The 24,456-nt window shown below is 48.7% G+C and overlaps 1 protein-coding gene across 1 annotated transcript in view; it reads right to left on the bottom strand.

Annotated features, from left to right (window-relative positions):
• Positions 1–664: 664 nt before the first annotated feature.
• Positions 665–24,456, bottom strand: part of GLP2R (glucagon like peptide 2 receptor) — a gene marked incomplete at its 5' end in the record, with an annotated part of 47,229 nt that continues 23,437 nt past the window's right edge. Inside the window, 5 exons of the mRNA XM_082605537.1 lie at positions 665–2,507; positions 3,530–3,571; positions 7,900–8,038; positions 15,130–15,218; positions 24,189–24,258. Coding sequence (XP_082461663.1) covers positions 2,172–2,507; positions 3,530–3,571; positions 7,900–8,038; positions 15,130–15,218; positions 24,189–24,258 — 676 coding nt within the window. The 3' untranslated portion in view covers positions 665–2,171. The remainder of the gene's footprint in view (positions 2,508–3,529; positions 3,572–7,899; positions 8,039–15,129; positions 15,219–24,188; positions 24,259–24,456) is intronic.

The raw sequence follows: 24,456 nt of genomic DNA on the forward strand, positions 1-24,456 counted from the left end.
ATCAAAATTTTATACAGTCAGGACCAGACCCTTTATTTGCATCTCATGGCCTCACTTGCTTCACCCTCATCCCAGCCTTGGTTCCAATAAAATGTCTTTTTTTTTTTTTTTTTGCGGTACGCAGGCCTCTCACTGTTGCGGCCTCTCCCATTGCGGAGCACAGGCTCCGGACGCGCAGGCTCAGCGGCCATGACTCACGGGCCCAGCCGCTCCGCGGCATGTGGGATCTTCCCGGACCGGGGCACGAACCCGTGTCCCCTGCAGCGGCAGGCGGACTCTCAACCACTGCACCACCAGGGAAGCCTAAAATGTCATTTTTATAAATGGCCCGTGGGCTGTAGCTTGCAGATATGATTTTTTAAAATATTGCATTAAAATATTACTTATCTTGACGACTGGGGTTTTTTTAGTACTCTCTTAAATTTTGCACCTGAACTGAGGTCTGCTTGCCTCACCCTGGTCTCTGTCCTGCTGCAAAGTATCCTTGACAATGGAGTTGCCAGGACAACTCCAGGATGAAATACAGGATGCGCAGTGGATTTGGATTTCACGTAAAGTATATCCCGTGGGATATACTTAGACAATAATAATATTCATTTATCCGAAATTCAAATTTAACTGAGAATTGTGGATTTTTTTAACATCTTTATTGGAGTATAATTGCTTTACATTATTGTGTTAGTTTCTGCTGTATAACAAAGTGAATCAGCTACACGTATACTTATATCCGAATTGTGTATTTTTAATTGCAAAATCTGGCACCCCTACTTGATAAGTATCATATCACGCCTCCCCCAATATAGGACTTGGTCCCACAGCATCATACTCCAGCCACCCACGTACACATACATTTTACACGCTGTAAAAGTGACGCTCCTGAGAACTGACATCCTGTTTCCATAGAACATTCCTCCCTTGACCTTCCTCAGCCTCTTGCCTTAAAGTTGCAGCCACTGAGCCTGACCCTAATTGCCTGGGCCCTCCTCAGCCTCCAGAAGCACCCTCCACTCAGGGTCTGGGCACAACGTACTCCCCAGCCTCCTCGGTGCCTCCTCGGTATGTCCAGATCAGCCACAGTCCTCTCATTTCAGCTGGGTCCCCTCCAGCTCTCAGCATCCAATTCCATACGAGTGGGACTCTTATCAGTGGGGGACTCAGGGCCGGGAGAACAGTGGGCAAACCTCTCAGAGCAGAAGGTACAGCCATCCAGGTATCAATGGCAAACCAAAAATGGCAGAGAATGGTAGGCAAGTAAGGCTTGAAGAAGCCAAGCTCAGAAAGGCAGGTGGAGCCAGAAAAGTGAGAAAATGACCAAGAGCAACTTTCAGAGGGGCCCTGGGTGCTGGGGCCAACCCTCCGAGGAAGGATGGGCTCGTTACAGATCAAACAGAACTGCTGCTGCCCACGGATGAGAACTGAGATGGAGAGAGGGAGGGAAGACTTGACAAGAGAGGAAGAAGAGAGAAGGGAAGGAGAGGGCTCTGGGGGGTGGAGTGCGGTCCACCCTGTCAGAGGAGGGCAGGCGTGTCACAGCTGAACTGCTGTATGCAGAACTCCGGCGGTCTCTCCCGCCAGCTCAGAGGGGCTTCTGGCTGCCGCGCATCCTGCCCCAGGTTTTCAAAATGTGGGCTCGCATCCGAATTACCTGCGATGCTTGTTACACAATTCCCATCACCGGCCATCGTCCCAGATGCACCCTCTTAGAATCTCTGCCACGAGTCAGACTCTGCATTTAAAACACTTCGCAGTTGGTCCTTGGACACACTGAACCCGACTTCAGATCGACACCTTGTACCATGAAGGGTAAAGGAAGGATAGCGGCTGGCCTCTATTTCATAGCAGACATCTCTCTGTATCCTAGGGCTCCATTCACTCGAATATGGGCCCAGCCCGGGAGGCTGGTGGCATTCTGGAAAGCACACCTGCGGGGGTGATGAGGATGACAGGGCACGCAGAGGCGGTGAGTGTACGCAGCCTCTGTCGTACAGGGCAGGACAAGCCTGGAAGAGACGTCCAAAGTAGGCGGGGCGACGTCACGTCGGAGTGGGCGGGGTACGCGGGAAGTGGGCTGACTTTGCACCCGCGAGGTCAGCAACGTGCAGCTTGGCCGCCTCCTCCGTCGCCCATCTCAGGAGTCTCCAGGGTGCGGAGCCAGAGATGTGGGCTCCTGCCTAGATCTCGCTCTCCTGGAGAATCTCCTCCATGGTGTGGACCAGGGTGAAGTCCCCCTCGCTGCTCTCCGACACGCTGCTGCCCCGGGGCCAGGCTGCGTGGCCTTGGCGGGGCAGGGCGCCCGCCACCCCCAGGCCCTCCGCAGTCAAGTGCAGGAGCTGCCCACCGTGGGGCGAGGGCCGCGCCTTCTGCAGCTTGCCAGAGCCGGTCCCCTCCGAGAGCTTCTTGGGACATTTCTCTAGGAATCGGAAGTTCTTCCCCAGGGCCCAGGCTCTGCAGCCCGAGTGGTGGGCTAGCAAAAAGCGGGCCCACTGCTTCCGCAGCTCGGCCTTCACCTGCCAGGTGAGAAGAGGGCGGGGTTACTGCCTGGGAGTCACTGAGTCCTGTGTCCACTCAGCAAATGTGTATTGAGTGGCTACTCTGGACCACCCTTGGGAAACCTACCTTCTCACTAGGGGAAACGAACAAAGAGAAGCAAACAAATACATGTGAGCAGAGCAGACAATAGTGACACCGTGAGGCCTTTAAGCAGGACAGTGGGGTGAGGAGACTAAAATCTGAGATAGGGTGTTCAGAAGAGGACTGTGTCGAGGTGACATTTGAAACCTGCCTGGTGGATCATGGGTCCCTGCTTGAAGATATAGAAAAGGCAGCAGTGAGCAAGACGGAAGAGGTTTTGATGTCAAGAGGCTTACATTCTAGCGGAAGGAGACAGAAATCCATATTTAAACCTGGGATGGGGGGAGGGGAAGATGAAAGGGAGCCAGAAATTCCACCACCTCCTCAAGTCAGGAGAAAACTGCTCTGGCCTCTTCCCCTCCCCCTTTCAAGCCTCTTTCTGGGGGAGCAAAGAGTTGGTTGGGGGCTCTGCAATAATATTAATAATAAAAATAATCGTTGTTACCATGCATAGGACCTTTGCCATGCATCCCTGGGGTATCACTGCAGGGTAGGGACCATTGTTATTCCCATTTTACGGACGAGGAAACTGAGGCTCAAAGAGCCACAGTGACCTGACTAATGCAGATCTCCTAAGTGGGTGAGTCATGGCTTGAATGCAGATTTTTGGACTCCAGAGTTACAGCTGGTAACTGTATCACAGTTTGATACTCCCAGTGCAGCTCCAGCGGGGCCATGGTTGGGTTCTGGAAAGAAAACTCATCCCAATACCTTTCCCCATTGGTCTAAGATGCCTGCTGCTCTCTCTACTGGATGTCTGTGGTACCCATTTGTCCCAGGACGTGCTGGTCACTGCACACCCCCCCATGGCACCATCATGTAAACCGAACTCTCCACGGGCAGTAGGATGCCGGCCCCAGCCTCGCAGGGAGCCAGGATGGCAGCATGGAAAACGTACCTCTCCATTGGCAAAGCAATACTGCAAGGCCACAAGAAGTCCCTGGAATGAAAGGAAGAGGTGGCGTGAAGCTTGACTCAGTAGAAGGTGTGTCTGACGGTCACTTGGAAAGTCCACAGAATGGCCCTAGTCCTAGTGGCCCCTACAAGAGGCAGGCAGCTACTTGCTTGTACTAACTAGAGTGAGTCATAATGATTACATTAACTCGGATTTCCATGGGGTCTCTTCCTACCTTGACACTCACCACCCACATCAGCCTAGGCATTTGCTTACATGCTCATAGGTCAATGATGATTAAACCCTAAAGGTTCTACATCATTCATTCAATTATATAAATACTGTACAAGGTGACTGTCCCATTTCTATTTGTCCACAGTGGGCAATGGCTAAATTTTTTTGCCTGATTTGCATCCTTTCCTGACCCTCCCCTACTCCCTGGGCTTCTGGCAGGGCTGTCAATCATTTGGTCCTCATGTTCTAGGAGGGCCATCACCACAATAAACAGCCCAAATGGTCATGTGACCCAAGCAGGCCCAATCTCAGTTCTTTTCACCAGGAAAGAAGAGAAAGTTGCACCCTCTTCCCTGCTTTTGCCAACTTTATAGTCAAAGTTAGTCTGGAGACACTCAAGGGCATCTTCCCAGCTACGTGGGGAGCACCTGTCTGAGGATAAAGCCAACATAGAGAAAAGCAGAGGCTGGAGATGGTCAGAGACAGATTTTGATGATATTGTTTGAGTACCTGGATCCAGCTATACCTGATCCTGAAATTTTCATTTTTGTGAGATAGTAAATACGCTTTTCTCTTGTCAGAATATTTCTTTTGAAAAGATAGATCATTTCATGCCTGGGGTTTACCATCACACTTAGATTAAAATACAATATCCTAACCACAGGAGGAGCTAAGGTGATGTGGCCTTGTACAAGTCTGTGTCACTGACCTCACCTTGTACCACGCTTCCCCTCAGCTACTATATTCCAGCCACACAGACCTTCTGGGTGCCTTCAGCATCTCAAGCTAATGTATTAGGTTGCTATATAACTAAGTGGATCAAAACAATAAAGATTTATCATCTCACATACTTCCTATGGGCCAAGAATCTGGCCATGGCTTAGCTGGGTATTCCCGCTCAGGGTCATTCTTCTGGTTGCAGTCAAGTTGTTGGCTGGAACTTCAGGTATCTGAAGGCTTGACTTGCTTCCAAGACAGCTCACATGCCTGGCAAGTTGGTGCTGGTTGTTGGTAGGAAACCTCCATCTCCCTCCATAGAACTTCTTATGTGTCCTCAGGACGTGGCAGCTGGCTTCACCCAGAGGGCGTGACCCAAGGGAGCAAGGCGGAGGCTGCAACCCTTTTTATGTCCTAGCCTCAAACATCACACACTTTCACGTCCACAACACTCTAATGGTCGCACAGGTCAACCCTTTTCTGTGTGAGAGGGCGCTACTCAAGTCTGTGAAAACCAGGAGGCGAAGATGACCGGGGGTCATGTTGGAGACTGGCTATCGGCTCATTTCTTCCTCAGGTCCCGTGGCCACACTTTCTGTTTTCTGGACCGTTCTTTCCTCAAATCTCTGCCTAACTGGCTTCTCAAAATTCAGTTCATAGCTCAAATATCTCCTAAAAGAGAAGTCTTTCCCCACCACTCAATTTTTGGTAGCCGTTCTAGTCACAATCACAGTTCTCTATTTTATAGTCTTCAGAATATAAATAACCAGAATTGTTCTTCATTTGTCAACTTGGTTATTATCTGTCCCTCCCTGCCCCCTTCCCCCAACCAGAAGACCACCTTCATCTGGTCTTTTCACTGCCAGATATTGGAAGGGGGTTGGCGTGCTTTCAGTGTGCCAGACGTCTCACAGATGAGTTGGGTAAAATAGGATTCCTCATCATAAGTGTGTCTTTCACTTCTTCAGGTTCTTGAGTCATGGTTTGAGGGACATCCTGGAGTCTGGTTGACTCTCATTCTAGATGAAGCGAGTGTGAAGGGAGCGGTCCCACGAACAGATGGCTGTCACTCGGTATGTCACCACCACTTGGCGGTCTCTCCAAAGATCCCTTGACAGCAGGAGGCTGGTGAAATACTCTAAGCAATAGGCCCTTGGGAGAGTGAAGGGTCCCCTAAAGCAGCAAGGAAAGGAAGCTGTTGGGTCCAGTGCTAATTTCTATGGTGGAGTCACTAAGATACGACCCACTGAATGTACACCTGCACACCTGCCCACCCATGCTCTCACCTCTGCCTGGTGGGCTGGAGGGGAACAGCGTGGGGGTGTTCAGAAGGTGCGTGGCCTCTGTCCAGGCACAAGCTCCTACGTGTGTTTCTAGCTCCATCTGCAGAGCTGCTCTGATTCCTCGCCTTCCTCGGTGGTGCCTGGTGGGGAACAGAGCTCAGGCTGCTGCAGGACCAAACGACCAGTGTGGTAGCTGGTCTCCAGAGACGGCCCCAAGGATTTCTCCCCTCCTGGTAGGCATATGGGACCCTTCACATCAAGAGATGGACCATAACTTCCCTCCCCTTGAATCTGGGATGTCCTTGTGACTCCTTCTACCAGCACAATGTGGTAGAAGTGACATTCTGGGACTTCCGAGCCTTTGCCTTAAGAGGGTTGGAAGTGTCTGCTTCCTCCCTCTTAGAGCACTTGCTCCTGGGATACTACTAAGAGTCCAGCTGCCACGCTCTGAGATGCACAAGATAAGTAGAGAGGCCACATGGAGAACTTAGGTTCCTAATCGCTAGCCCCAGCTGAGCTCCCAGCCAACAGCCCATGTCAACATCCAGCCATGTGAATGAGCTGTCTTGGACGTTCTGGCCCAAATCAAGCCTTCAGATGTTTGCAGCCCCATTCAAAGATGACATGTATCGGGCTTCCCTGGTGGCGCAGTGGTTGAGAGTCCGCCTGCCGATGCAGGGGACACGGGTTCATGCCCCGGTCCGGGGAGATCCCACGTGCCGCGGAGCGGCTGGGCCCGTGAGCCATGGCCGCTGAGCCTGCGCGTCTGGAGCCTGTGCTCCGCAACGGGAGAGGCCACAACAGTGAGAGGCCCGTGTACCGCAAAAAAAAAAAAAAAAAAAAAAAAGATGACATGTATCAAAAGGTTCACCCTGCAGAATCATTCAAGATAATAACATAGTTTCTGATTCAAGCCATGAAGTTTGGGGGGAGTTTGCTACACAGTAATGGGTGACCCAAACATGCTCCCTTGCCAGGGAGTCTGATAGGCTAGGATCTGTCCTACAAAGAAATCTGTCCCACAAAGCTCTGCATGAGCGTCTTATCTTCAACTGGCCTTGGGTGTGTGAGATCAGCTGATCAAGGGGTCACATGACCGATCAAGTCCTCAGAGGAAAAAAGGCCACCAAATACTACTGACATAACAGCTGTAATTTTTTGTTTTGTTTTTTGTTCTTTCTAATTTGGGATTACTTTTTAAAGAAGATTAAGACCAAGCAACATAGGAAACCCAAGTGACTAAACTTTAGCCTTTGAAATCCCCCAAAAGACTGAAGTAAATTAAACATGGTTTCAAAATGAAAAAATGTTACCAGTGGGCGCTCTGTCTGCATTCAAAGCCACATGCAATTCAGCTCTAACAGAAGGTAAAAAGAGCCATTGTCCAGTTGACCCTACCATACCTCGGGCTCTGTCCCCTGGGCCTTTGGTGAGTGTGGGGATTCGATGAAATTTATTTTGACCCAAATAAAGCCACTCCAGCCAGTCTCAGCCATCTGAGCCTTCGCAGCTTAGGTTCCAGACATATGAGTGGAGAAGTCATCTAGAAAGTTCAGCCCCGTCAAGCATCCCTGGAGCAGAGGTGAGACATGCCTACTATGTCCTACCTGGATTCTTGACCCCCAGAATCATGAGAAATAATAAAAATTGCTGTCGTTTTAATCTGCTAAGTAACGGATGACAATTTAAGCCCTGGATAACCAAAACACCAAGGTACCTTAACCACAGGTGGCCTCCTGTTTCTAGTTTCATCCCACACACATCTGTCAAAGTCCCGAGAGCCTCCTGGTCTCTACTCACTGTTCATTTTGCACAAACTGTGCAGAGAACCCAGCAAAAATAGGTGCTGAATAAAAGGCTTCATGCTGACACGGTGAATATGATTGTGAGTCACACCAACTGTTATAGTGCAGGAAACAAACCACTTTTCCCTTCTTAGTCACCGAGTCACGCTGGCAGGATTAAAGCAACATTTCCATCTCCACACCCTTCTAATGCCAAAGGCCCTCGCTGATGAATCCTACTGATAACCGGAGCTCTCTTTCCATCTTCGGGCCCTCGCAATTTCGAGTGTGTTTGGATCAAGGGCATTTTGTTTTCTCCAAAGCCAAAGGCATCCTTGTTCAGACGTCTACTTACGTGGAAGGAGCTCAGAGTCAGCTGAATGAAGAGTCGTATATATCTTGGAAATCCTTCAACTTGATCATCAGTGATGAAAGAGAAGAGAATCTCATGAACACCCAATAAAGGAATGAGGACCAGCGTGGACTTGGCCAATCTGCAAATAGCAATCAAATATGTGTCATGAAAGCCACCTTGGGAACAGGCAACATTTCCTGCTCTTCTGTGCATCCTTTATTGTAGCTCTAATGGCATTGATAAATAGTTGATTTTTCCGTTTGTCTCCTTGGCTACACGTTGAATGCCTTAAGGGCCAGTGTGGTCTTGTTCACTGATGCATCCCCACACCTGACTCATGGAAGATGCTCAGAAAACATGAATTGGATGAATGAATGAATGGATGGATTCCTCCATATAATGATATACCTACAGATCTTAACGTTTTCCTTGATGGATAGATTTCCATGCACATGGCTGTCACCATAGGACATTACATCCCTTACCAGGTTTGACAAGTTTCCTATTACCTGGCTAGCAGGTGCCTCTACCTCTTTCTCTATTTGGGACTTCCAGTGTCATTGCTTTACGAAGCCTAAAAAGAGAAAGAAAATGACTTGCCCAGGGTCACGCAGCCACTAAGTGGTACCTCCCAGCCTGGAAGGGGGGCTTCTGACCTCACACTCAGGCCTTGCACACTCCAAGCACGATTTCATCATCTGCCCCCAAGCTGCCCCCAACCCTGGTGATAGCAAGGGCAGCAGGAAATGAGAAACTGATCTTCCTCATAAAAAGTGCTGTGTGGAAGCTTGCTGTTGTATACACTCTACACAAAAATGACAAACATTCCTTTGTACCACCCACGTGCAAATGCACAGCTGGGACCCAAACATCCCATACCGCATACTGGTGGTTCCCAAGTGGACAGACTATTAGAATTCCTTACAAAGCTTTTAAAATATATATTTTTTTATTGGTTGGCTCTCTCTATATATAGCTTCCTGAGCCCCAATGTCAACCCCCTGAATCAAAACCTCTGGGGGTTGGATTCTGGGAATGAGAATCCTTAAGGGACTCCCCAGAGGATACTGACAAGCAGCCACGTTTGGGAACAACAACTCTTCACCATTGAGCTGCTTCTTGATTTCAAACTAACTACATCAGCAAAGGTGACATATTCAGGGCATAAACAAAGCTACTGTCTGAGATACATTAGGAAAAAAAGAGCTTAAATGTGATGATTTTTTTAGCCCAAGTCCTTGTCTTAAAGGGCCAAACTAGGAGAAATTTCCTCCCCACTGAATAAAAACCCCATGGAGTTAAAGATGTGGAAACAGAGAGGGTCAGCAGCCCCTCATGGGCAGTATCTTCAAGAAGGTTTAACTTTATGCAAGGGAAAGTGCTTACTAGGAAACTTGCATCTGTGAGAGTCATTCAGATGCAGTGTTATCCATGAAACAAAAAACCTCACCTTCCTGCCCTAAAAGGACCCAAAGCCTATAACAGTTCAGCAGGAGTCACCAAGGAGAGGGACTCCCCCGAGCATAGGGGCTGAGCGTCCCAGGGCCTCGCTGGTCAAGGGGAGGCCGAGGAGTGGGGAGTCTGAGACACAGGCCCTGGTTACGTGGTTCTCCTGAGCCGAGCTCACACCTACTTTCACACCCACACTCACCCGTGCACACTCACATGGCTGAGCAACATTAAGGTGTTCCCAAGGAGAGACTATTTCAAGAGTTCTGGGTTTTGCTTGTTTGTCTAATTTCCAGGAGTGTTTTAAAGCCCTGTAGCTCAGAGGTTGCCAAGTGGCAACCATGGGTTATAGTTGACCTGCAGACAGTCTTTGCTTATGCTAGGTAGTGATTTTTGCTATTGGAGCCATCCTTAAAAAATAAGGTGATTTCAAGCAAAGGGGTCCAGATCTCCAGCTTCCTTTGAAAAATGGGGAGATCTGGCCATGCTGGGCCCCAGTTCCTGCTTGGCAATCGTTGGTTACAGCCTTTAGAGGGAACACGCATTCTCCAACCCAACCAGCCTCCTTGGCCCTTGCAAATGTGTGAGTCTGTGACCCTTGCTCTGCGTTATATGGGTTTTAATGACACATACTTACATGCAGACCCATGTCTTACCATCAGCTTATTCTTGGGGCCATGCTACTACATTATGCTTTTAAAATAAACTTTTCATTTTGGCATAACGTTAGAGCTACAGAAAAGTAGCAAAGATCATGTAGCGAGTTCCCACATACCCTTCACTGAGTTTCCCCTAATGTTAAAACCCTACAGAACCATGGTACCTTCAGCAACGCTAAGAAACTAACGTTGGCATATGGCCAATAACTATACTCCAGACTTTATCCAGATTTCACCAGTTTTTCCACTATTGTTCTTTTCACATTCCAGAATCCAATCCAAGATCTCACACTTAGTACAGGAGAATTTTTAAGGAATGATCATCTTTTTATGAGGTTTTGGGCCATTTTAGTAACTGCCACCTCTCTGGGTGGATGTCAGAGGAACTTCCCACTCCTCACCTGACTCTAAATTCTCCTTGGACAAAGGACTATTTGCGTCTCTGTTCAGATGAAAATCCATAAATATCTATAGGAGCATCCTCTTATGAACTCTGTTTATGCCTGTTTTTCATCTACAGTCATTTGTTTATTTAAATGGTTTAGTTTATTGCTGTCGGTTAGCTCTTCAACAAATATTGGGCATCTGCTCTGGACATATGAGCGAGTACAGTGAGGAGGAGGATCTGGGGCCAAAGGCAACGGGACACGGGGGCAGAACCTGGGGCCTGGGTTCAAATCCAGCACCGCCAATGACTAGCAATGTGGCCTTGGGAAAATTATTTAACCTCTCTATCTGTAAACATGAGGATTATACTACTACTAATATCATATGAAATGTTAAAATAATAATAAAAATATTAGTAGTAATAACTCCTGACAGTGTCATTGTAAGGATTAAATAACACAGGGCCAACCCTCAGAATAAATGGTACCCGATACATGATGTGCAATCAATAACATTTAGCTATCACCATTTTTAAAGAATCTGTCCCTGTCCTCAAGTTGCTCACAACCTCAGTGACTTGGATTATTTTTCTTCCATTTGTGACATTTCTCTGAAAGTTCTTTCAGAAAGGGGTCTGGGGTTTAGCGTGTTAAGAAATGATTCTCCTTTATAAGTTACTTAAGAGTTCTGCCCCGTGCATCACACGGAAAGTTAAGATCGTTTATCTAGGAGGAGAGAGCCCCCTCCATGCTGGGAACCACAAAGAACAGAGAACTCCCTCCAAGCTGAGGGTCCACTGGTGTCTGTCCACAATCCAGGGACATTGCTCTTTCTCCAGGCTTGGCTCAGCTGTCCCTGTCCAGACCAGGCAGGCAGCTGGGCTGGTTACGGTTTCCTTCTTGAATGACAGAAGCCGGGGCATGAAGGCTAGGACTACCAAAGTTCTCCAGCTCCTAGCCACTTGCCTCTTTGGCAAGGTCTAAGTGTGTTTAATTTAAACTTTCCTAAAATATACTCCTGGGTGGGAGGGGGCGCAAATCTTGAGAACTACATTCTGAAAGTTTTCAAAATCTGGGAGAGTTGTAGGCCGGGCTGTTCCTACCAGTTAGGACAAAATGCATTTGGGCCCCATTGCCCCTTCCTCCTTACCCTAGCAGGGGCCCCAATGGAAGGGGACGTGGAAGAGGAGAACCTCTCAACGTGGAGGAGGGCAGTGTGAGCTGGGGGTGCTCATGACCTGTTGGGGTGACGGGAAGCAGCCTTCCCAGAACTTAGAAATGAGGAAGTTAGCGCTGCTGAGACAAGGAGATGGGCAAATGTGCTTCTCGACGCTGTAGGATTCCCTGGCCCAGAGAGTATAATAAGCTGGCCTGGGTGTGTCCTAAGAGACAGAGCCCTACCTTTTGGCTAATTAATAAGCATAAGCTAATCAATTGTATCGCACTCTGCATGGAGAAAGAATAAACAGAAAGCAGATGGCCAACCAGAATGGCAGGAAAAGTCACAAAGCAGGAAGTTCTCAGTACTCATCCGGCCCTATGGGTGGAGACTCTGGGGAATGAACCTCCCTCTCACCGGGACGGGTGCACCACAGGGCCGTGGTGGTTTCTCAGGCCACCGTCAGTGATCCTTCAACACCAACCACTATACTTTGATGACGTCATCACCAAGCAGCATTCTGGTGACTGCTTTGGATTTTGGGATCTTCTGGTGTCAACTTTACGAGGAGTGCAGGCACTAAAGCAGGAAGGTCCCACTCCCACTTTTCACAGAATCTAAGAATGAATAATTGTATAATCTGGTTTGTATATCAGTCTCGTGTGAGTTCAGTTAGACTTAGCCCTCCAAAGTCTCAGCCACTTCGGCCACTCTCAGCCAAAGTCTCCCCAGGACAGTCCCCAGGTGGTAGATATCAAACTCACCAAGGTGAGGTGTCTCACGCTGGGAGGCCTCCAGGTAGGCAGGCACCCAGGTTCCTCTTTTCAAGATTTTGCCTTGAATAAGGATGGGGAAGTTTCCAGACAGATTGTTTATGCCAGGCAGGGTTACTGTGTCTCTCCCCAAAATAGCTGGCCTGAATCACCGCTCAGCCATGAAGGTCTCCCCAGTATATTGATTTACACTTCCAGAGATAACTGCCTCCTAACTGGGTGTGCACACTTCAGGGCTGTACAAGGAAATCCATTTGGTGTTGGAAGAATATATAATAAGAGAGGATAATAGAAGTTCTGTGTATGTTAAATTTTTATCTATCCTTTATAATTTTCTTTATTTTGGTGTATCACATGTAATAGTTCAGTAGACCATTTATATATATGATGAGTGACATCATGCTTTACTAATAGAGACACGTGATCAGAAAAATTTGAAAGGGACTTCCCTGGTGGTGCAGTGGTTAAGAATCTGCCTGCCCATGCAGGGGACACGGGTTCAAGCCCTGGTCCTGGAAGATCCCACATGCTGCGGAGCAACTAAGCCCATGTGCCGCAACTACTGAATCTGCGCTCTAGAGCCCACAAGCCACAACTACTGAGCCCGCATACCACAATTACTGAAGCCCCGTGCCTAGAGCGCACGCTCCTCAGCAAGAGAAGCCACCGCAATGAGAAGCCCACGCACTGCAACAAAGAGTAGCCCCCGCTCGCCGCAACTAGAGGAAGCCCGTGCGCAGCAACAAAGACCCCAACACAGCCAAAAATTAATTAATTAAAAAAAAAAGTTTGAGAGCCACCGTCTTGGATAACTCTAGAGAAAAGCCTGGAAAAGAGGATGTCAAGGCTGCTTAGAAACACATTTGCCATGGCCTGACCAGAAAACTCCATGCATTATTTCACTAGAACATCTGGTCCCGTGGTGCCCCGACTCTGGCTGTGTATCAGAATCTTCTAGGAACTCTCCTGTAAGAAGTCCCTATGTGGGGCTCCAACCCTCAGTTACTGAATCAAACATCCAGTAGAAGAGCTCACACATCAGGGCTTTCGGCCGGCTGTCTGATGATGCTTAAAATAGCCAGGATGGAAAACTATCGTAGGAGCCACTGTGGGTCTGAAGCTCGGGGATGGCCCCAGCAGTACATGGTGGGCTTTGGAGGCACAGAATGGCAGGGTTTAGGCTCTCAGTCTGTGTGGAAAGTGGTGCCTTGGCGTTCGTCTGCCCCGTTTCTGTCTCCTGGGAGTGCTGTCCTCTGTTGGGTTTCCATGGTGCCTGGGTTTCCCCTGTGCCTGGTTAGTGAGAGGATTCCCTCCCTAAATGGACCCAGGCAGGGTAGGTGGGAGAAGCCCTGCTCTTGGCCCTGGACCTCCATCCTCACAGAGTGGTGAGAGGCTGAGCCTTGGGAAAAGGGCCAGAGAGCCTGTCAGCCACTTGGAGGCTTGGTCAGAGGCGCCGAGAAAGACTGCGTAGCTCTGTGTGGTCCAGGCCAGCCCAAGTGTCCCAGGGCCAGGGGCAGGTTGTGCAATATTAGAGCTGATACCGTACATATTTGCCTGGTCCTGAACGGTGTTGTTTACCCTTCTGGAACTCCCGGGGGTGGTGGGGGTTAGGTTGATAGAATTTGGGGTCTGGACACCTGGGGCAAGTACCACTCACCACATCTGATTAGCTTGGGGGAGGTGTAACTAGGACCTCCTTTAATCCTCATCACAGGCAGAGGATGGGTCTGGGGTGACGCTCCCATGTGACATACCAGAAAGCAGACCCGGGGAGGCCAAGCAACTTGCCCAAGGTCAGTCTGGGGTCAACGCCAGCATCAGCCCCCCTGACTCACGTTCCACACCCACATTCCGGTCCTTGGTGAGTTAGAATGTGTGATCCTCACAGATGGGGTACCCCTCCTATTTACCTTTTGTTTGAAGCACAGTGCCAAGTGCATTTTAGACATTCATTAAATGTTTGTCAGATAAATGGAAAATCTACCTTCCCGGCACACCTGGCTCAGGGCCCGTTCTGGCCTTAGAGAGGGAGAAGCTGAGATAGAGCCACCCTCACTCACACCTCCACCCCTACCACAAGGACTAAAATCTCTACCACGGGAGAGGAACTCTGGGTTAAAACCCTCTGTCCCCAAGAAGTGCACACGTCCTACAGAAAGCAGAGTAACTGGGAAAGGGGGGAGGGGGCCCTTTCTCTCTCACTCATCCATCATTTGAGTGACAGCAATGCAGAGCTCAATAAACACCCATGACCCGACTTACTCTGCGATGGGACCGCTGTCACCATGGAAAGCAGAACCCGGGATGCAGCAAAGGCAAGTCGCAAAGAAAGCGTGACTGTGTGAAGAATGTATTCCCTTGGACTCCAAAAGTTTGCGGTTGTATTACTCAAGGTCTTAAAAATACCCAAAGACTCTCTTCTACGTTACAATATATCCTTTATTCTGTTGCCGCAACTCCTTCCCGAAGGAAGGCAACTGTCAAACTCCCCTTCATGTGACTCGTTCCTGTCCCCGTAAAGCACCCATTCTGAGGAGCATTTTAACAGTGTCCTGCTGGGGAATGTGTGTGCCCTTTACTACTCACCACTGACTTCATTTTCATGGGCTCAGAAGGTCCTCATCTTTGGCAAAAGCCCTACATGATCCCACGACACCTTTTTCAGAGGGGCTCTTGCTGACACCCTTGTGTCAGGAGATAAACGTACTAATGCAATGTTCCCCCCTTCCTGGGACATTAGCCACAACAGCCAAAAGGGGTAAAAATAACCTCGGGCTCTCGGGTACTGACCTCAGGCCACTCACCTGTATTTATAATCTCTGAAGCACATTTGATGAGCTTTGAGCTTAGAAATGAGAAGCTTGAGAATTTTCAAGAAGATGAAGAAATTGACCTTGAAAAAAAAAACAGATATGAGTAAGTGATGGACTCCATATGGCTAGGAATATCAAGGTCACCCTGGACCCGCCATCAGATCCGTGTCCGGGGAAATCAGGGGCAGTCTTGTAGTCAGCTGGTCAGGTGGCAAGTGGTCAGGGTAATCCCCACTCACCCTAAGGCCATCTCAATTGAGAGCCTAGAAAGGACCCTAAAAAGCCACCTAGTTTATTCTTCTGCCTCCAGGAGACCCAACAGCTGTCTGAGAAAGGCAGATGGACATTTACATTATTTTTTTTATTAGTTTCTGCTTTATAACAAGTGAATCAGTCATACATATACATCTGTTCCCATATCCCTTCCCTCTGTGTCTCCCTCCCACCCTCCCTATCCCACCCCTCCAGGCGGTCACAAAGCACCGAGCTGATCTCCCTGTGCTATGCGGCTGCTTCCCACTAGCTATCTATTTTACCTTTGGTAGTGTATATATGCCCATGCCACTCTCTCACTTCGTCCCAGCTTACCCTTCCCACTCCCCGTGTCCTCAAGTCCTTTCTCTATGTCTGTGTCTTTATTCCTGCCCTGCCCCTAGGTTCATCAGTACCATTTTTTTTCTTTAGATTCCATATATATGTGTTAGCATACGGTATTTGTTTTCCTCTTTCTGACTTCACTCTGTATGACGGACTCTAGGTCCATCCACCTCATTACAGATAACTCAATTTCGTTCCTTTTTATGGCTGAGTAATATTCCATTGTATGTATGTGCCACATCTTTATCCATTTATCTGTCGATGGACACTTGGGTTGCTTCCATGTCCTGGCTGTTGTAAACAGGGCTGCAGTGAACATTGTGGTACATATATATTTTTTTAAATTTATTAATTTAATTTATTTATTTTTGGCAGCATTGGGTCTTTGTTCTGTGCACAGGCTTTCTCTAGTTGTGATGAGCAGGGGCTACTCTTTGTTGTGGTGCGCAGGCTTCTCATTGCAGTGGCTTCTCTTGTTGCGAAGCACGGGCTCTAGGTGCACGGGCTTCAGTAGTTGTAGTACGTGGGCTCAGTAGTTGTGGCTTGCAGGCTCTAGAGCGCAGGCTCAGTAGTTGTAGTGCACGGGCTTAGTTGCCCCACAGCATGTGGGATCTTCCCAGACCAGGGATCAAACCCGTGTCCCCTGCATTGGCAAGCAGATTCTTAACCACTGTGCCATTGGGGAAGCCCCCTCTTTGTGGTTTTGATTTGCATTTCTCTAATGATTAGTCATGTTGAGCATCTTTTCATGTGTTTGTTGGCCATCTGTATGTCTGCTCTGGAGAAATGTCTATTTAGGTCTTCTGCCTATTTTTGGATTGCGTTGTTTTTTTGATATTGAGCTGCATGAGCTGCTTGTATATTTTGGAGATTAATCCTTTGTCAGTTGTTTCGTTTGCAAATATTTTCTCCCATTCTGAGGGTTGTCGTTTTGTCTTGTTTATGGTTTCCTTTGCTGTGCAAAAGCTTTGAAGTTTCATTAGGTCCCATTTGTTTATTTTTGTTTTTATTTCCATTTCTCTAGGAGGTGGGTCAAAAGGATCTTGCTGTGATTTATGTCATTGAGTGTTCTGCCTATGTTTTCCTCTAAGAGTTTTATAGTGTCTGGCCTTACATTTAGGTCTTTCATCTATTTTTAGTTTATTTTTGTGCATGGTGTTAGGAAGTGTTCTAATTTCATTCTTTTACATGTAGCTGTCCAGTTTTCCCAGCACCACTTATTGAAGAGGCTATCTCTTCTCCATTGTATACCCTTGCCCCTTTTGTCAAAGATAAGGTGACCATATGTGCGTGGGTTTACCTCTGGGCTTTCTATCCTGTACCACTGATCTATATTTCTGTTTTTGTGCCAGTACCATACTATCTTGATTACTGTAGCTTTGTAGCTTTCTGAAGTCAGGGAGCCTGATTCCTCCAGCTCTGTTTTTCTTTCTCAAGGTTGCTTTGGCTATGCAGGGTCTTTTGTGTTTCCACACAAATTGTAAAATGTTTTGTTCTAGTTCTGTGAAAAATGCCATTGGTAATTTGATAGGGATTGCATTGAATCTGTAGATTGTTTTGGGTAGTATAGCCATTTTCACAATATTGATTCTTCCAATCCAAGAACATGGTATATCTCTCCATCTGTTTGTATCATCTTTGATTTCTTTCATCGGTGTCTTATAGTTTTCTGCATACAGGTCTTTTGCCTCCTGAGGTAGGTTTATGCCTAGGTATTTTATTCTTTTTGTTGCAATGGTAAGTGGGAGTGTTTCCTTAATTTCTCTTTCTACATTATTATTTTTAATTAACAGGTACTGAGTACTTACCTTACCATGCCAGGCACTGGGCTAACTTTCCATACATTATTTTATTTAATCTTCACAACAACCCTCTGAGGAAGCCACACTATTTTAATGCCATGATACAATGAGAAAACAGAGGCACAGGGGAAACAAGTACTATTCCCAACCTTGCACAGCTAGTAAGTGGCTGAGCTGGTAATTAATTAAATTCAGATTTGTCTAATTACAACCCTCCCTTCACTTAAACAGAATCGCACAATGCCTCCCACTGTAAAGAACTCCAGGTCTACTGGTGTTGAACTTGAGGACCTGTTGCTGCCACAGAATTCACTGGAAAGCACACGTTCTCCACCCTCTAGATGACTTTCCACAACTGTCATGAACTGGGAAAATTCGACCCTTGATTATCATCAGCTTTGGTAGAAACTTTTAAATATGTCTGCAGAGGGCTTCCCTGGTGGCGCAGTGGTTGAGAGTCCGCCTGCCGATGCAGGAGACACGGGTTCGTGCCCCGGTCCGGGAGGATCTCACATGCCGCGGAGCAGCTGGGCCCGTGAGCCATGGCCGCTGAGCCTGCACGTCCGGAGCCTGTGCTCCACAACGGGAGAGGCCACAACAGTGAGAGAGGCCCGTGTACCACACACACACACACAAAAACGTCTGCAGATTCTTCGACACTTCTCCCTTCAAAAGGCAGAGCCTAATCCACCTTTTCTCTCTGGGATGTGAACTAGGTTTAGTTATTTGCATGTAATGAAAAGGATATGGTAGAAGTGATGCTGTGAGTTCTGAGGCTAGGTCCTCAAAAGGATGGCTTCCACCTGGTTCTCTCTCTCTCCCTCTCTCTCTGGGGAAAACCAGCCACCATGTTGTGAGGACACCCAAGCAGCCCGTGGAGAGACCCATGTGGGGAGATTGAGTCCTCCGACCAACAACCAGTACCATTTGCCAGCATGTGTGTGAGCCCCTTGGAAGCTGATCTTCCAGCCCCAGGCTTCAAATGGCTGCAGCCCTGGCCAACCTCTAGACAGCAACCTCATGAGAGGTCATGGACCACTGGAAACGCAGAACAGCAAGTGGTCAAACGTAAGTAGGGCTTGGAGAATGAGAACAGGGTTTATGAGACGTGAGACTGGAGAGGGAGGGAGGGCCAGGTCCTGCAGAGCCTTTCATGGCCACACTAAGGAGTTTGGGTTTTCTTCTGAAAACAGGGATGACAGATTTCAAGCTGGCAAGTGACCTGATCAGATTTGCATTTCTGCATTTCAGAAAGCTCATTTTAGCAGCAAGCGTGGAGACTAGATTGAATGAAGGCAAAGCTGGAGGAAGGGAGATCAACTGGGAGGCAGTTTCAGAGTTCCTGGGGAGGATGATGGAGGGGTGACGTAAAGAGCAGCCCTGGTGGTTCAGTGATGGAGCGAGATGGAGTAGAAATTATTAAGGAGTTTGAGTCAGATGACCTTTGTTACCGGCTGGATGGGAGATCAAAGATGACCCCAAGGTTTCATGGTAGATCTCAATGTGTGGTCGTGCCATTCCCCAAGAGAATGACCACACAGAGAAGGAACAGAACTCGGGGGAGAGGGACCTAGTAGTTTTGGACACAAGAGATGTCCCAAGGCAGTGAGATATTTACATCTGGACCTCAGCAAGGAGGTCCCAGTCAGAGCATGGAGCCACTGGAGTTGGTGAGATTGTCCAAGGAGGCTGTGGAGACTGGGAGAAAAAGAGGGTTCTGAGAATTACCTTGTAAGGAAGGGAAAGGTAGAGGAAGTGGAGACATCAAAGGAGATTGAGAAAGAGTAGCCAGGGCAGTCGGAGTGAACCACAAGGACGTGGTTTCCTGGAAGCTCACAATGGGTAGAATTTTAAAAAGGTTTAAATGCTACAATAATTTGAAGGCGAAATAAGACCACACTTAGCAACAGGGAGCTCACTTAAGAGAAGCTGCAGGAGACAGGAGACAGCAAGTGGAGACCACATTGAAGAGACTTGACTGCAAAAGGAAGCAGACTGATAGAACAGTAGTTGGCAAGGGCTGCGTAATGGAGATAATGTCTCTCAACTGAATTGTAGGGCTAATAGTGGTTTTGGGGTACAGTTGTTTTTAAAATTGAAAAGACTTAAAAATGCCTCTATGCAGTGGAGAAAGAGCCCATAGGGATGGTGGTTGGGTGACAATTAATGGAGTAAAGTCTCTACAGACATTGAACCAGCACAATACTGATGTCCTTGTCTTAAACCACAGATTGAAACACGAGCTGCAGAATCCAGCACGTACCTGTTATTACCTATCTTATTGGCCTCGGGAGAATCAATGCGCGAAGCTAAGAGGATAGAGTTTCAGGCAAGAGGCTATTCATCCCGTCCACAAGCCAACAGGGATAATGGAGATCCCCAGCCAAAAATATTTAGTAACAGAACACTTAAATACAAACTAAGTGTAACCAAGGAATTTATCCCATTTAATGGGATATCTGTTTTCCTTAACAAAGAGAAAACGTTGTGTCCTTGGCTTAGTGACTTGTTGAACTCAGGCGTTTTTCTTACAAAGCAAGCCTAACACGGGAAAGGCACATATTTCAGTAAATTAATTTCAACCAGGACTGTCTCCTAGGAAATGAAGGCTTGTGATGAGAAGCGTGTTGATTCACTGCTCTTTGTGTCTTCCAGAGACCAGAGAAAATGGGCTAGATGGAGAAAGCACTTCTTCACTGCCATGGAATGAAACAGCAGCCTGGTGGACCACAGAACCTCCATCCATCCAGGTGCCCCAGAAGACAGGGGTCGGCAATCACATTTGGATGGGGCTGTTCATGATTTGTGTACCAGCAGGAAAGGGGCTGAAGGAGGATTTTTTTTTTTTTTTTTTGCAGCAAACAGAGGGTTTACTTGCAAGGCAGCCAAGCAAGGAGACAGGAGAACACATCTCAAATCCACCTCCCCAAGGCAAGAAGCTTGGGGTATTTATATAGGATAACCAATAAAGAAGCAGGGCGGTCTGAGGACTGGGGAGTGTGCGGAAAGGTGATTAGAAAAAGGTACCAAAATCCTCGTTCTGCGCAAGCATCGGAAAGTTTTAAAGAACCCAGCCAACTCCTCTTGGATTCTGTGACCAGATGTGGGGCACTTAGGACCCCAAACATATAAGGCTCCTTTTCAGGTCCTAGATGATACAGAATGCATATGATCAGATGTACCATTCTTGGTGATATTTCTTCGGCACCATGCCAGCTGCCATGCTCATATCGGGGTCTACAAGTTGGCAGAGGTGGGTGCCAGCACAGTGGGGACTCAGAGGTAGGTCTCGCGTATCCCTAACTCCTCTGTCTCCCCCCAAGCCCCTCCTCTCCTGGCCCGCTATATAGACGAAAATGCCTATATTAGAGCTACTCCTTTGGGTTAAAACCCTCCGTCCCCAGGAGCCCTGCTGAAGGGCGCATGCACTTAGCCTTAATAAAGGGTTCAGTCTGCAAGGAGGAAGAGCTCACCAGGCAGATGCAGGGCCGTCAGGTGGGCATTCCAGGCAGAGAGGCAGCGTGTGAAAAGGCACGGGAGGCATGAACATCAGCATGGATTCGGGGGAACTGTGCATTTCTCCATATAAATGGAGCACGGGGTGCTTGTGGTTGGATGGGAATGACAACGTACCATATGAAGGACTTTGGAACCACGCCCAAGGGCAGTAACGAGCCATTAAAAAGTCACACGTAGAAGAGAAACATAGCCAAATTTTGCTCAAGAAAGACCACTCTGGCTGCCATACAGAGGGTGCATTGCCAGGGGCAGGAATGAGGAAGGGAGACCAAACAGGAGGCTTTTGCAAAGGTCTGCATGAGAAACCCCAAGGGGCTGAAGAAGAACAATGACAATGGATTGAGGAGAAGGAGAAAGCTTGGAGTGACCTTCAGAGGAAGAACCAACAAGACCTGAAGTCTGGCTGGAGGCTGTAGTGAGGCAGGAGATAGAAGCTAGGAGGGTGCCCAGGTTTCCGGCTTGGGTGCCTGGTAGATGGATGGTGGTGTCATTCACCGTGGGGTGAACAGGAGGAAGAGGGGGTGTGGATGGGAGGACAAGGAGCCAGTGTGAGCTAAGGTGATTCTGGCCATTTCTGTGGAGCTGGCCACAACTGGAGTTGTAGAGCAACAGCATGTGAAGGTCATTTCATCCAAGATGAAAAGACAGAGCATATTCTCTGGTCCTGGCAGGAGAAAAGGTGGCTCTAGGAACTAGGAAACACCTGGAGAAACCAGCACACAGGTCAGCCAGCCATGGACAACCAAGCAGCGAGGTCCAGAGCAATTGTTCCAGCCCTGGCCATGGATTAGAATCACTGCCCAGGTACCACCTCCAGAATTTTGGATGAAATCCTCTGGGGTATGAGCCACCACGATGTTTCTAATGCACAGCCAGTTTTGAGAACCGCTGGTGTGCGGGCACAGAGCTTCACAAACATTCTTGTGCAGCCAGTGCCCAGGAATCCTGTTACAATGAAGATTCTGATTCTGCAGGTCTGGGGTGGGGCCTGGGAACCTGAATTCAGAACAAGCACTCAGGAGACCACACCTGAGCTTCTCCTTAGAATCCCTAAGCCACATCTGAGATCAACGAAACACAAATCTCGTGCAAGAAGAATTTTTCAGGATACCCAGGTGATCCCAAGAGCAACCAAGATGGAGAACCAGTGAGGTAGCCTCTGGAAGACTGCACGCAGGGTAAGCACCAGGGATCCAGCTGGAGCGAGTCTGAACTGCATCCTAGGGAGGGCCATCCTGCTTCATTCTGCCTGGTTCACGAGAACCTTCCAGTGCCCAGGAGTGTGGGTCACAAGCATTTACTGAGTAAGTTTCTGCAGAGCCTGCCGTATGCTTGGGCTGGCCGCCAGGATGAATAAAACACAGGGCTTACAGTGACAGCACTCGGGCTTCAGACAAATACTCGCAATAAAACATTGCTGGGGTCATAGCAGAAGTTGGTACAGGATCTGGGAAGGACACAGAGGGGGGTGTGACCATCTCTACTTTGTGGGGTGGGTGTCCAGGTAGAGCGGCCAGGTGGATGAGATGGCGGAGGGAGGCGCTTCCAACCTGAGGAGGGTCCAAAGCAAGGTGCTAATGCGTGAAAAGCCCACAGTCCTCCAGGCATGAGGGCTGGAGGCGATAAGTATTTGGGGGCAGCTGCACGACGCTGTGGTTGCAAGCGCTGGTGTCACCCGATCAGACCGAGATCTGGCCCCCGCTGACTAACTCTGTGACTTCAGACCAATCCTCAGCATCCTCCCCAATAAAAGAAACAATAGTAGCGCCTACCTCATGGGTTTGTTGGGAAGATGACGTGAGTGAATACGCACAGAGCGCTCAGAAGAGCAGGTAGGTAGGAGGCACTCCATAAATGTCAGCCGGCTGCAGCGGAGGTGGCCAGCCAGGAGCTGCGGCTGGGACCGCAGCGGGGCAGTGTGGCTGGAGAGGAGAGGATGTCGGGAAGGGAGGGACGGGGTGGGCGAGGCAGGGCAGGAGGCCACGCTTGGAGTGGGCGTGGTCAGAGGTCATTCTGAGCATCCGCTCTCAGCTGCGTGTGGCAGGGCCGGAGGGGACATCCCCAGTAGCATCCAGGCCACTGCTTAGAGCGTCTCCACACTCTTGGTTTTCCTGCCCTTTCTACGAACATCTTCCCCTCCCAGGCACACTCAACGCTCAGGTCTGGGCGGAGAGGGCCCTTCGATTATTGACAAATATTGACGTTCTTCTCTAAAAATAAGCCCTTTTGCTTTCACGAAACCACAAATGCCAGGTTATTTCTATAAAATGGCAAAAACGGAATGTCCGGCAACCCCTTGGAGAGGAGAGTGGGCAGTGCCTGGCTGGTGGGTGCCCAGGGCTGCTGGCCCTGCGTCCAGGCAGGAAGACCTCCCGCCTCCTCTGGGATCTCTGCTCATCCTTCCAACTGTCTGCTATCTCCCTGCCCCTCCCCCGAACTTCTTTGGCAGATGTCTTCCTCACATGCTACCATCTAAAGGAGCGTTAGGACTCCGGCTTGGGCAGTCCCTCCGCACCCCCCAAATCCTGGGCCTTAAGGAATAAAGGGCCTTCTTCCACAAGATCTCAGAGTAGCATCATCTCCTGACTCGAGCCCCCATCACAGCTCTGGGTTAATAGCGATTGCGTGCTTTCATCCTCTAAAAGATGGTTCCTTAGCCGCCCCTCCCTCCTGCTGATGGTGGTAAATCCAAGCCCATAGCTTTGCTGTCCCCGGGCTTGTCCATGACCGAAGGCACCTGCATCCCCAGGGTTTGTGCACATCACAGCCAGTTGACATGAGGTCACTGAGCTGATTATGGGTTTCTCTACATAGTTCGAAAACCCAGAAAGAAGGAGGCTTATAGTGTAAGCCCGGATTTAGGTACTGAACCAGAACAAGGAGAAGTTTCTTTTTGGGGGGTAGGGGGGATAACATGGCACACTTACTTCTGCCATGACATGACACCAAGGAGGAGTTTCTTACTTGCTTCTCATTCAACAGATCTTACTCACAGCTCAGCGTCTCCATCTCAAGGGATCTGGCCCAGGTTCATTCTGAGCCAGAGAATCTGGTGGGTGGCAGGGGAGGGGACAGGGTCCTCCACAGCTGCTGAGCTCAAAGAGGAAAAAGGGTAGGTGGGACGGTCCTCACCGTTACACAAAGCAGCATGGGTCCTCGGATGATCCACCAGATATTCTTATTCCTGTTGGTTCCCCAGCACCTATGGCAAAGAGCAAGCAGTAAAAGAAGACTTACGTCTGAGACAAGGCTGAAGGTAAAGGGCCTGTACCCTCGGAAGAAGGATGCTCACACTCAAGACTCACTTGGGAGGGGGGAGGGAGGGCCCAAATCCCTTCCTATTAGGTTGATACTGTGGACATATTTTTAACCAGGAAAATGGTCTTCGTGCTAATAGCTT

Source organism: Mesoplodon mirus (genome assembly GCF_964341445.2).
Source record: "Mesoplodon mirus genome assembly, chromosome: 18".
NCBI lineage: Eukaryota > Metazoa > Chordata > Mammalia > Artiodactyla > Ziphiidae > Mesoplodon > Mesoplodon mirus.